At 39.2% G+C, this 13,153-nt stretch overlaps 1 protein-coding gene across 6 annotated transcripts in view; it reads left to right on the top strand.

Moving 5' to 3' along the window:
* Mcr (macroglobulin complement-related) overlaps positions 1–13,153 on the top strand; it is a 770,662-nt gene that overhangs the window by 532,447 nt on the left and 225,062 nt on the right. For all 6 annotated transcript variants that reach the window (XM_053773332.2, XM_053773333.2, XM_053773336.2 and 3 more), the window contains one exon: positions 2,782–2,894. In XM_053773332.2, the coding sequence (XP_053629307.2) occupies positions 2,782–2,894 (113 nt within the window). The remainder of the gene's footprint in view (positions 1–2,781; positions 2,895–13,153) is intronic.

The following is a 13,153-nucleotide window of genomic DNA, read 5'->3' as shown; positions in this document are numbered from 1 at the left end:
CCAGGAGCTTTGTCAAGCTCATAGGGAACAGGTGATATAACAATACAAAATATCCACAGTGAAAAGAATAGTAAAAATAACAGAACAGAAAACTTATGAGGCTGAGATATCACCTCCCATATGACCCAATACGTCAAGCGTGAGAGTGTAATCAAGATTTGGTCTGGTCACAATCAAATAAAATTTATGTGAGACATGGCAGGCATAGTTTAAATTTGTTACAAATTCCATTCATTATAAATTAGTGTAATTTATTTAACCTTGAACTAATATTCATATTGAAATCCTAAATATTTTTCTGAAACTTAATCCTTTTATATATCGGTCAACAATGGACGTTTCTGATACATCTTTCTTGGTGATGGCAACCTTCAAAGCAGTTGTGTTCTCATGTTTAAAATACTCCCTTGTTATCACAACTTTCCAGGCAGCAGAGATATAAATAATTTTCTGGCCTGACACAATCAAAACACATCTAAAGTGTTGGACTCTCCTCAGCACACAGAATGTACTCACTATGACGGAGAAAAGGAGATACGATAATATATAGATGGAAAAATACCTGAAGGGCAGATCTCTAATCTACACACTATCATAACTACTCAAGAGTGACAATCCCGAGAAGAATTTTGGTAGAATTAAGGCAGAAGTATCACAGATTCAATAAAAAAAATTGTCATCATCCGAGGTACATGAATCTCAGTCTTTTACCACCATGTATAATATTACCGAAACAGAAGTGGAAATCTTCAAAAGGATATTAGGTAAGAATGTGCAAAACGCAATGACATCAGCCTAGTTATGATTATAATCAGCAACAGCCTCGTTGACCAGGCAGCCGCCATGAAACCGTACCTTGAACTAGACTGCAAAAGTACAACTCTGTAAATAGTTTAAGTGTGATCTGTCGTCACCCATGACAACGGTCTTTAGTACCGGGGAGTAACACTTACCCAGTAATATGAAAATGTTTATGTATCATAAAAACATGATAACATTTAAATGTTGTATCTTCCACATTTCAACATTCTCCTGCCAGAACATTTTCTGGTAAAAGTCCTTCCCACTCAAGCACTTTTATTCCTTTATATAAAGTCCTTCAACCCCTCGGTTACCCGAGCCAGTAAGAGTTTAACTCTTGAGTCTATGCTGCTCCTCTGTCAAAAGCTTTGGTTAAATTCATATAAACGAGACGAGCAATTTCTTCTTTTTCTTTTCAAAAACTTTCTTTACAACAAGAGAAAATGCGACATTTTTTTGGGGGTGTCTGAATAGTCTTCGAATCAAGCTCGTCCGCTCACCAGTGGAATGAAAGAAAGGTTGAGTTCAACTTTTCAAACCATGTAAGAGAAAACTGCAACCTTTGACTCGGCTTTTATTTCCACAAATATGTATATTCAAACATTTCTTCACCACCTTTGTTAGTGCCGCTGTTATCTGCTCCTAAACCTGGGCTTCTGTCCTTAGCGAAGCTTCTCCCTGGTCTTCCTTTGAAGGGAGATGCATCGGTGCTGGCGAAGAGCTCTTCGTGCAGTGAACCGAAGCGGGATCCAAATGACTTAAATGGGACAACAGTGAACAATAGACTAAGTTGCGAAACAAGCTTTTATTGAGGCAGTTCCGTGTGGAGCTTTATCAAGTCACTATATAATAAAGCTCTACACAGAGTTAAAATATCAGATTTGCACCAACATCAGCGTTAATATTTTGAAATTGATAAGATGATTCATTCTTCAGTTATTGAATGGAAATCAGTATCACTAATAAAACTGGCAGACTGAGACTTACGCGCAGCTAACCTTTCCTGAAAAACTCACCAGAGCTGAAAATTTAAAGCCAATCAGGAGAGACATTCTCCAGTTATGGCTCGGATTCCAACGATTCTAATTTTTATAAACTAAGTTAGTATATGGACAAATTAGCACACACACGAACTGTACTTAATAGATACAATATTGTTCAGACGAGACGTCGGCCATTAAGTATTAGAGCCGTTCAGAAATGGCAGACTTAAACGAATCTAAAGTGATTTACTGGGAATAAAAAAAATCGCCATTTTATGCATAAAATTTACAGTTATGCACCTTCAGTCTTGAGTTTAATTCTCCACCTTCGTCGAAATAGGTGAAATCTGTTTTATATGTTTTTAAGCCAAGCAACAGGGCGTATGGGAAGTTATCGGAGCCATTCTAGTGGTGGCCTGGTGGTTAACGCTCTCGCTTCACACGGCGAGGGCCTGGGTTCGATTCCCAGCCAGAGTAGAAACATTGGGCGTGTTTCTTTCCACCTGTTGTCTATGTTCCCCATCAGTAAAATGGGTACCTGGGTGTTAGTCGACTGGTGTGGGTCGCATCCTGGGACACTGACCTAATTTACCCGAGATGCTCAGCATAACAAGTGGCTTTCTATGTAGTAGTATGTCATTGTTGTCAGCTAGGACTGTATACCATGTACATGTACTTGTAGTAAATAAAGATTATTATTATTATTATTATTATTATTATTATTATTATTATTATTATTATTATTATTATGCTGGGAATGGCTTTTGCAACTTTGGTCATAGACACTTACGCTTCCCAGTTACTCTAAAGACTCTTTCCCGAGATGAAAATTTGGAGCCAATCAGGTGAGGCTTCTTGTTATCAACTAAATATTAACGAAGAGCCGGATGAAGAAAAAGAAAATAAAAAAAATCAAGCAATCACATATATAAATCCCCCCTTCGAATATAATAATAATAATAATAATAATAATGTCTGGTTTGCTTGTCTCCTGCAGTGCGGTTCCGTGTGGTGGCGTTGGACACGGCCGTCAAGATGGTGGAAGACTCTGTGGATGTATTTATCCTCAATCCGCGAGGCGTCCTGGTCAGGCGGTGGCTGTCTCGACAGGTAAGCATACACTTCTCTTTGTTATTTATTGTTTGAAGTTAGGCAAGCCTGTCTGCAAGAGTAGCACGTCTGTTCCGCACAGACTGGACGGTGGTTTGAGCCTCCATCACTCCTTGAGCGACCCACGCTCAAGGATGAAGGTGGGTATTCATCTATAAATACTCACCTATATGAGGTTGCAGGGGTCGAGTCTCAGCTCCTGGAGCTGCCTCTTCGCTGGCTACTGCTGGGTTCACTTTCTTCTGGCTTGGAGAGACCTATCGTACCTCTTTAAGCTATGGATGGATACTGCCTCTTCCACTTCACTGTCTAGGTTCCTGATACCTCTAAAGCCGAGAAAATGCTACCTGCGACAAAGGTGTTTTTAACTTTCAGCATTGTCCCCGTGTTCTTGCCTTGATATGGTTGAGTGGGTAGAGAATTAGAGCTCTTCTACTCTTCTCTGACCGCGGGTTCAATCCCGGCCGGGGTATGGTTTGCCTTCTTATTCCTCAGGCGCTGACTGATACTTAGGGGTTTAGCGCTATATATATATTATATATTATATATATATATATACATGTATATATATATTATATATATATATATATATATATATATATATATATATATATATATATATATATATATATATATATATATATATATATATATATAATATATTATTAACTGAAGTGTTTTGTACAGACACAGCAGCTGTCTTGCTTTGATAGCATTAACTTCTCTCTCTTTGTTATTAATCTTTTAAGATGTCTTCCTGAACAGGAAAGTCTCCTCTTGGCAGGAAACCTCAGATTAAGATTATAACCACTTGGAAGAGGGTCACACAGCACGTGGGTAATGAGGAAGGGGGGGGGGGAGGTAATCCGACTTGATGCAAGGATATGGTGGATGTCTCCATTCTTTGAATCAAGATCCTTTCACCTCTTCTTGAAGGAAGCAGGAGTCCAAGAGAGTCACTTTAGGATTTGGTTATCTCAGTAATCCTTTGTCGTAAGGAAATGTTCGGAGCATCTTTGAGTGGGGACGAGAATACTGTCCACCAATATTGTTATATAGTTAAACTCGTTATCAAAGATAGCACCGTATCCCATAAGCCCAGCCCCGTTTGATTCGATGATCTGAGAAAGGTTTCCACTCATTCCAGATGCAGTCAAAGGAATAGTACAAAGTGTTACATATAGTACGGGGTGTTGCATAAGTTTATAACGCAGTTAAGTATCAGCATTGAAGATCTGAAAGTAATCAGAAGCAGTGGCTGTGCTTCGAGAGTAGAACTTTTTAAACTGTTTACGGGTATGATGTGTCGTCACCCTTTATTACAATATTCATTACCGAGGAGTAGCACCTCTTAACGTATACACTGTCTAGTTATATGAACATGTATATGGAGGTTGGATAGACGGTGGTGGTAGTTTGCAATATATTTTCCAAAACATTATACAGGCTGCCCTAGCCACGTATATTCCTGATTTAGAAATTAGATGAAAAATAAATGACCCTAAGTGAGTAAAACGAGAGGTATTTACAGGCGAATCAAAAGAGGTGAAGGTCGTCACCTTTTGGCGTATTTATTGGATTTAAGAAAAGAAAAGTAAAAAGTGAATAGAACATTAAGGTTGAGAGGAAATCAAAGATCAGCCCAAAGGGTCTCTAACAATAATATATAAGGATTAAGATTAAGGGAGAAAGACAGACCCACTTAAATATAACTTAGTTTAGCTTACTATTAGTGATTATGAAAAGTGTGGAAAAAATACACAGTTGCAGAGGGGATATTTTTTGAGATGTTTCGCCTGTCGAACAGCTTAAGTCTGTTAATGAAGAAGCCTGTGATATAGGCGAAACGCCTCAACAACTAGTCCCTTTGCAATTGTCATTTTTCTCCATATGTCGGCTTGTGCCATTTGTCTCGAAAGAAATGTGCACAATTTTTAACACTTATTTCCTCTCTGGCTTTCACACAGAAGGATAGAAAGAAAATCCCAGATAACAATAATTATACAGGCGATAATAAATGAAAGGTCAAAGTCACTAGCGACATGGTCGTCAAATAATTAGACAGATTGAAACCAAACAGGTCGCGGGTCTTGATCAGCTGTTTTCAAGAACTCTGGAGGATTGTAAGGAAGAGAATTCAGCAATCCATGAGGTTGTCTCCTTAATAAAGCACCATAAATGAATCATACAGGATAAGAGAAAATTGGCAAATGTGATAATTTGATAAAAGAATCTCAGAATGATTTTTACGAATGGGCAATTTGCTTATGAATTGACAAGGTGGACAGAGACATGATATTCCAGAGATGGGACACAGCAACAAGGAGTCACAATTGGAAATTAAAGACTCAGACAAGTCACAAGGATGTTAAGAAGTACTTCTTCAGTCATAGAGTTGTCTGGAAGGAAGCATACATAACTTTAAGAAGAGGTATGATAAACCTCATGGAGTACGGAGTAAGTGATCTAGTAGCCACCAGTGAAGAGGCGAGGTCAGGATCTATGAATCGACCCCTGCAACCACAATTAGGTGAGTACAATTAGATGAGCACACACACACACACACACACACACACACACACACACACACACACACACACACACACACACACACACAAAGAGAAACAACAGTGAAGCACCAGGGAGGTCCATGAAAACATACACCAGAGACTTGACTGTGCCCCAACAATGCAATGACCCCTCTTACCTAGCACGAGCCTGGGACCTGCTGAATGTAATTAGCCTGGGAGACCTCAGGTGAAAAAGGAACCTGTGGACGGTATTCAGCGAGTCTGCCTCCTGCTAAAGGGACCTTCTCTCTCTCTCCTTTTTTTTTGAGCTACTCAACTTTGCTAAGTATTTTTCCGGGTATAGCGAGGACTTTGTTGTGGAGCATTTCTCTCTCTCTCTCTCTCTCTCTCTCTCTCTCTCTCTCACTCTCACTCTGAGGTTCCACATAATAAGTTCGCGTAAATATTTTACAAGTCCTGGGCTGGCGCGTCACTGTAAATGATGTGCCTGACACACTACTACCGTGACACTGTAAATGTTATGCATGACACACTACTACCGTGACACTGTAAATGTTGTGCCTGACACACTACTACCGTGACACTGTAAATGTTGTGCCTGACACACTACTACCGTGACACTAGATGATGCGCCTGACACTACTACCGTGACAATAAATGATGCACCTGACACTCTACTACCGTGGCACTGTAGATGTTGCACCTGACACACTACTACCGTGACACTGTAAATGATGCGCCTGACACTCTACTACCGTGACACTGTAGATGATGCGCCTGACACGACTACCGTGACAATAAATGATGCGCCTGACATACTACTACCGTGACACTGTAGATGATGCACCTGACATACTACTACCGTGACACTGTAGATGATGCGCCTGACATACTACTACCGTGACACTGTAGATGATGCACCTGACACACTGCTACCGTGACACTGTAGATGATGCACCTGACACACTACTACCGTGACACTGTAGATGATGCGCCTGACATACTACTACCGTGACACTGTAGATGATGCACCTGACACACTACTACCGTGACACTGTAGATGATGCGCCTGACACTACTACCGTGACACTGTAGATGATGCACCTGACACACTACTACCGTGACACTGTAGATGATGCGCCTGACACACTACTACCGTGACACTGTAGATGATGCGCCTGACATACTACTACCGTGACACTGTAGATGATGCACCTGACACACTACTACCGTGACACTGTAGATGATGCACCTGACACACTACTACCGTGACACTGTAGATGATGCGCCTGACACACTACTACCGTGGCACTGTAGATGTTGCACCTGACACACTACTACCGTGGCACTGTAGATGATGCACCTGACACACTACTACCGTGACACTGTAGATGATGCGCCTGACACACTACTACCGTGGCACTGTAGATGTTGCACCTGACATACTACTACCGTGACACTGTAGATGATGCGCCTGACACACTACTACCGTGGCACTGTAGATGTTGCACCTGACACACTACTACCGTGGCACTGTAGATGATGCACCTGACACACTACTACCGTGACACTGTAGATGTTGCACCTGACACACTACTACCGTGACACTGTAGATGATGCACCTGACACACTACTACCGTGACACTGTAGATGATGTACCTGACACACTACTACCGTGACACTGTAGATGATGTACCTGACACTCTACTACCGTGACACTGTAGATGATGTACCTGACACACTACTACCGTGACACTGTAGATGATGTACCTGACACTCTACTACCGTGACACTGTAGATGATGCACCTGACACTCTACTACCGTGGCACTGTAGATGATGCGCCTGACACTGCTAGTCATAAGCAAAGCTTAGACAGTGATTAAGCTTTCGGTTTATCCAGACGCTTAATATCTCCAACACTGACTTACTACACTATATAATACCGCATGTGAATTATATTTTTTATATTATTATAGAGTTTTTTATATATATTGCCTCCTCAACCAGGCAACAGCCTGGTTGAATTTTATAACAAGCAACAGCGTGGTTGAGCAGGTAGTTAACGAGGCAGTCTGGCCTCAGGCTGAGAGGTTTTCCTTGTTGATCAGCATCTCTGACCACCACCGTCACCGGGATATCATATATCACAGGCAATTATAGCAAATGGTTTTACAAATAATTACTTTCTTGCCTCCATCTCTTCCTGTATTGGTGTGGGAAATAGTTAGAGGGATGTGGGAGAGTGATGGAGGGGTGTTCGAGAGAGTTGGAGGTGAGAGGGGGTTAAAGGGAGTGTTGGAGTGAGTTGGACGTGATTGGGAGTTTGAGAGGTGTGGGAGCTGGAGAGGTGTGGGAATGAGTAGGAGTTGGAGGAGTGTTGGAGTGAGTAGGAGTTGGAGGGTTGTGGGAGTTGGAGGGGTGTGGGAGTGAGTGAGAGATATAGAGGTGTGAGAGTGAAAAGGATCAAGGGGTTAGCTAAAATTAACATCAGTTTCATCTGAAACCCAATATAATTTCTGAATTTAAACATAATATTTCGAATTTTGCAGAGGAGTTGATTCTTAGTGAATGCCTCAGTTACAAACCTACAAAATTATTTAAATACTATATACAAATAATATTTTTCTGTAAAATTTGCTGAAAGCACTTCAAGTCTTGGGTTTCAGGCAAGCTGGTAACTGGAAAATATTTTCCACCTTCTGGCTAATCTCTCATAAAATTCACCAAAAGTTGAATTTATAAACTACAATAATGAGGATGATATATATATATATATATATATATATATATATATATATATATATATATATATATATATATATATATATATATATATATATATATATATATATATAATTTCTCACACTCATCAAATTGCCAAAAATTCATAAAGAATGAAATACTGGTTCACAGCAAAGGCACAAAAATACGCATGTGGTTTTCTTTGACCGTTTCTGAGATACTGAAAATTTGTTATTGCTGCAGGCAAGCTGTCTTCCAATTAGTATTCGCAATCCTCTGACTGACATTTCGTCGATTTCTTTCTCATACAGCCGAAAATCTCAACTCATGGTACCCTACCACCAAGGCACATTCATTCGTCTCAACAAAGTGACCAACATTTTCACGTTCTATCCCAACAAACTAGGGAATCTCTTTTTCTAGATATACAAGCATTTAGCTACGGAAGACACGCCAAGAGTTTACCAGATACCATGTAAAACCTGCAGTCAAGCATACATAGGACAGACCGGATGAACACTACAAGCATCATTGAACACCAGAGGTCAATATGTTATGCATTGGATAATTTAGTTATTTTTCAACATGTCAGCATCAACAATCACAATATTCATTGGGAAACTGCCACCATCAAATACAAATCACACTGCGGCTACAAACACAAAATCATAGAATCTGCCCTCATTGCTACCAATCCCAAATTCATCATCTCATACACACACACACACACACACACATACACATATATATATATATATATATATATATATATATATATATATATATATATTTATATATACAGTTACGTAAACTTTTACATTTTGGACAGAGTTCTACATATTTAAACAGAATATTCTGCAGTCATGAAGTAACCGTTCCGACTTCGCATATATTTTGAGATGATGTATGATGATGCACTGAGAGCAGCAGCGTATAGACGTGTACAATGGTGTATGTCTTAGTGTGTATATAGAGTTCCATACAGAGAGAGATGTATGTTCCTCTGTGGATATATATTCTGAGAGTTTACTTTTATGTTTATAGGAATCAGAAGCGTCTTAAACTGGCTGTGAACTGGTTATTTGCTGGCTTAATGACTCTGTGTAGTCGATAGGATTTTACCCCAGTTGACTAGCTAACCATGTGCTGTTGGCCACACGGAAGATGAAGACGAATTTGGACCGATGGAGATACGTGGTAATTCCTCGACGGAATAAACACTGTTTACTTATGAGTAAATTCGTGAGTCCACGCAACATTGTAACAGAGGCGATGAATAATAATAGTATAATATTATTATTAATATAATAATTATTATTATAAAATATATAACTGCTACAGACTTGACATTATTGGCACACTGTAGAAAGCCTCTGGCTATTAAGAGCATTTCGTGTACTCTAAGTTAATCTTGTTATTGGCACACTGTAGAAAGCCTCTGGCTGTTAAGAGCATTTCGTGTACTCTAAGTTAATCTTGTCCCCCACGACCCGACCCAGAACAATCGGCTAACACTTAGTACCTACTTACTGCTTGGTGTACAGGCGCAACAGGTGTAAGGAAACGTGCCAAATGTTTCACCCCTAGCGGAAATTGATTCCGGACCCCTTCAGCGTGTGCGAACTGAGTCCACTCTGTTTTAGTCAAGGGTCTGACAGCGAGTACGCCAAGGAAACTGTTATTTCTGATCATTCCCTCGGACGAAGAAAATGAAACCGATAGTGAGAGTGGGGAGATAATGTAATATTCGTGTTATTTACCTTCGATAATTTTCTTTTTCTCTCCCACTGTGACTTTTTCTCTCTGATGTATCATCAACAAGTATGAAAGACATACGTGTAGTAACTTTATTAATAGATGTCCATCAATCTTGAATAGATTGATGGACTGAACACATCGACTCAAGGTTGAGGGACTGATTACCTCATTCTCCTCCTGTTCTTCAAGTTTCTCCTACGTATGGACTGGTGAAGCCACTGTGTGGCGAAACGTTTCCTCAATAAAGATACCCAAGAGTTGCACATGTGTCTAATTTATCAACTTTATTAATGCATTTATCAATGAGAAATGTCACTAAACGGTATTATTTTCACTCCATTTAAAACTGTAAGTCAGGTCTAGTGATGTACAAGTTGGAGGGTGGAGCTAGGTGATGCTTGCATTCTGGTTCAGTATTTCTTTTAATCATAAAGCTGTTTGTGTTTTGGGCGATGGCGTTGGTAGTGATGAAATTCGATTCAAAACAGTGTCCACGCCAGATTCAATGATTAAAAAGCCTAATATTTTAAAAAGGCCTTGAGATCCTTCTAGGTCAGTGATTCTCAACCTTTTCACAACCAAGGACCCTTTTTATTTAAATTAATTTTCCAAGGGACCTCAGGTTTTTGAAAGGTCTGCAGTTACATAAATGGCAGTATTAAAAAAAAAAAACTTGTTTAATGAGATGGTTGATGGTGCTTTGTTGACACTGTTCCGAAATTCAGGTTCAGTGGCGGACAGTTTTAAGCTTAGCTCAGGTTCCACACTAATCCTGTTTCTGTATGTTGATTTTATAGAAAACAACTTGGAGAAAGCCTATTCACGTAAACATATAGTGGGGAACGATATTAAACATCTCTGTGTTTTGGATTCCAGTTCTGGTTACTCATTTTTCCCATGACAACGAATGCTTGATAAGTTGTACCGAATGAAACTTGACCATTGTTCGATGGAGGTTTGGCATGTTCGATTCGGCAGCCCATAAAATAAGCCAGTTTAAAAATGTGTCTGAAAAATTAGATTATTCCTGTCGATTTGGAAACAAATTCGAAATTTTGAAGGTTTTTCAGTTTAATCATGAGTAATTATACAGATGCATAATTAAAGCCTCGTGAAATTTTCTACTTAGCTCACTGACCCCCAGTATTACTTCTGTGAACCCCCAGTACCATCTTTGTGGACTCCAAGGTACCACCTTTGTGGACCCTCAGTACTACCTTTGTAGACCCCAGGAGTCCGTGGACCACAGGTTGGGAAAAGCTGTTCTAAGAGTTGAGTTGTGGGATGTAGTTCAGTTACTCCCCCCCGTCCCATCATTGCCCTTCGCAGTCTCCTAGCTCAGGATGACAGATTAAAACACCTGTCATGGACCCCGTCCTGCATAATGGAATGTGACAGTAAAATATAGCTAGCTTTTATTTCCACAGTGTAATTATCATATAGAATAGGGTAGCAGAACACCGATGATATATTAAATTGTGTTATAAACTCTCCCTCTGTCAGTTAAATATTCACTGACTTTGCTTGTAAAGTCAAAATAGAATTCCATTATGTTCTGACGAATGGCAGTATAATGGTACACGTTATATAAATTTTATATAATGTAATGAGGCTGAATTTACTTCATGTAATACTTGCCACTGACATATATATATGACACTAGCAGACTGCTGCTATTGTCAACAACTTCTGGTTACAGCGACTCATATCGATCTACATTTGATATTTATGAATACCGATTATTTAATTGAATATAATACTTATAAAAGTGGATTTTATTATTATTATTATTATTATTATTATTATTATTATTATTATTGTTATTTTTATTATTATTATGGAGAAGCGCTAAACCCGTAGGGTTATACAGGTATTCAGGCTCAATTCAGGGAACCGGAGCACAGATCCAATTCCCTAGATCAACAGCCCCTCACCATCGTCAAGGAACCTCCCTTGAGGGGTTATAAAAGTGGAGTATTCAGGTAGAATTGGTGTGTGTGTGTGGTGGGGGGGGGGGTTATAAGGTGAAGCAAAAAAATTCCAAACTGCCATGGGATGTTAAGATGATCCAGTTGTTCGAATTTTAGCATATAATTCAGATATGTCTATTTTTACCAGATTAATAAATGCACTGATAAGAAGTAATAAATCCGCAGAGAAAATATATGATATTAATTGCTTTCCACTTCATAGCCTAACTTTTTTATATATAAGAGTGGTGAGGAAAGAAGCATGGATTACACCTGAGGTGTTACTGGACTTAGTGTATCTTTTCTATATGAGACACTCGTCGCAAAAGGATATATACACTATGATTCGTGTGTCTGAGTGTATATAAGCTGGGAGTTTACTATAATCCCCCCTACATGGAATACAGTATTTTTCAATGGGGGAGGGGGTGATCAGGTGACACGCAGCTTAAACGAATGTAATCGATAGGCTTTGAATCCCCATTAACCAGCTAACCAACTCTTTGTTTCATCATTTTTACTATCCCATGAGATTATGACAGAGATCACAAAGGTGCTTAGGATTCTATTGCCAATCACTGTTTTGAATTGGCTCTCATCACTACCAATATTATCGCTTAAAACATAAGCAATTTTATGATTTCGGACATAATTGTTGAGCCAGAACACAGTCGTCACCAAACTCCGTCCATCAACCTGTGTTTCACCTGATCTCATCCATAATATAAACCGTGTTTTCTCTGATTCCTTTATTGGATCGAAAAAAATAAATTAGCTGATGAAACGTATCATTAATAAAGGTCCTGGTTACTAACTACATTTACGTATTTCTTACATTTTTTGTTGATGTTGATCACCATGTCTTACTGGGAAAGAAGAGAAAGAGAAAGAGAGAATGAATCTTCAGACAGAGTTCCAGATTTTAGGAACTTTTATGCTCACTGAATTTTTACTCACGTTGCATAGAACAAGAGGAATATCAAAGATATTTTTGTGGCTTGTATTATCTCTGACTTCTGTTCCAACTATCAAGGTAGAGTTTCAGCGCAGGGTTAATATTTGAATTGATTGTCCTGTACAGTACGGAGAACACAGAGTGAATGTTATGTACAATGAGTAAGTTTAAACTTTTGAAGAGTGGGGGCGTGTTTTGTCTAACAATAGACATTGTTTGCAATCGTGTCATTACGATTTCGTGAGTCACTGGGTAATCGTTCGTATAACAGCTTATGGTACAGTTATTGCTTGTAGATAAT

The sequence above is a fragment of the Cherax quadricarinatus genome, chromosome 17 (genome assembly GCF_038502225.1).
Source record: "Cherax quadricarinatus isolate ZL_2023a chromosome 17, ASM3850222v1, whole genome shotgun sequence".
NCBI lineage: Eukaryota > Metazoa > Arthropoda > Malacostraca > Decapoda > Parastacidae > Cherax > Cherax quadricarinatus.
The sequence above is the reverse complement of the archived record's forward strand: the minus strand, read 5'-3'. Positions and strand labels throughout refer to the sequence as shown.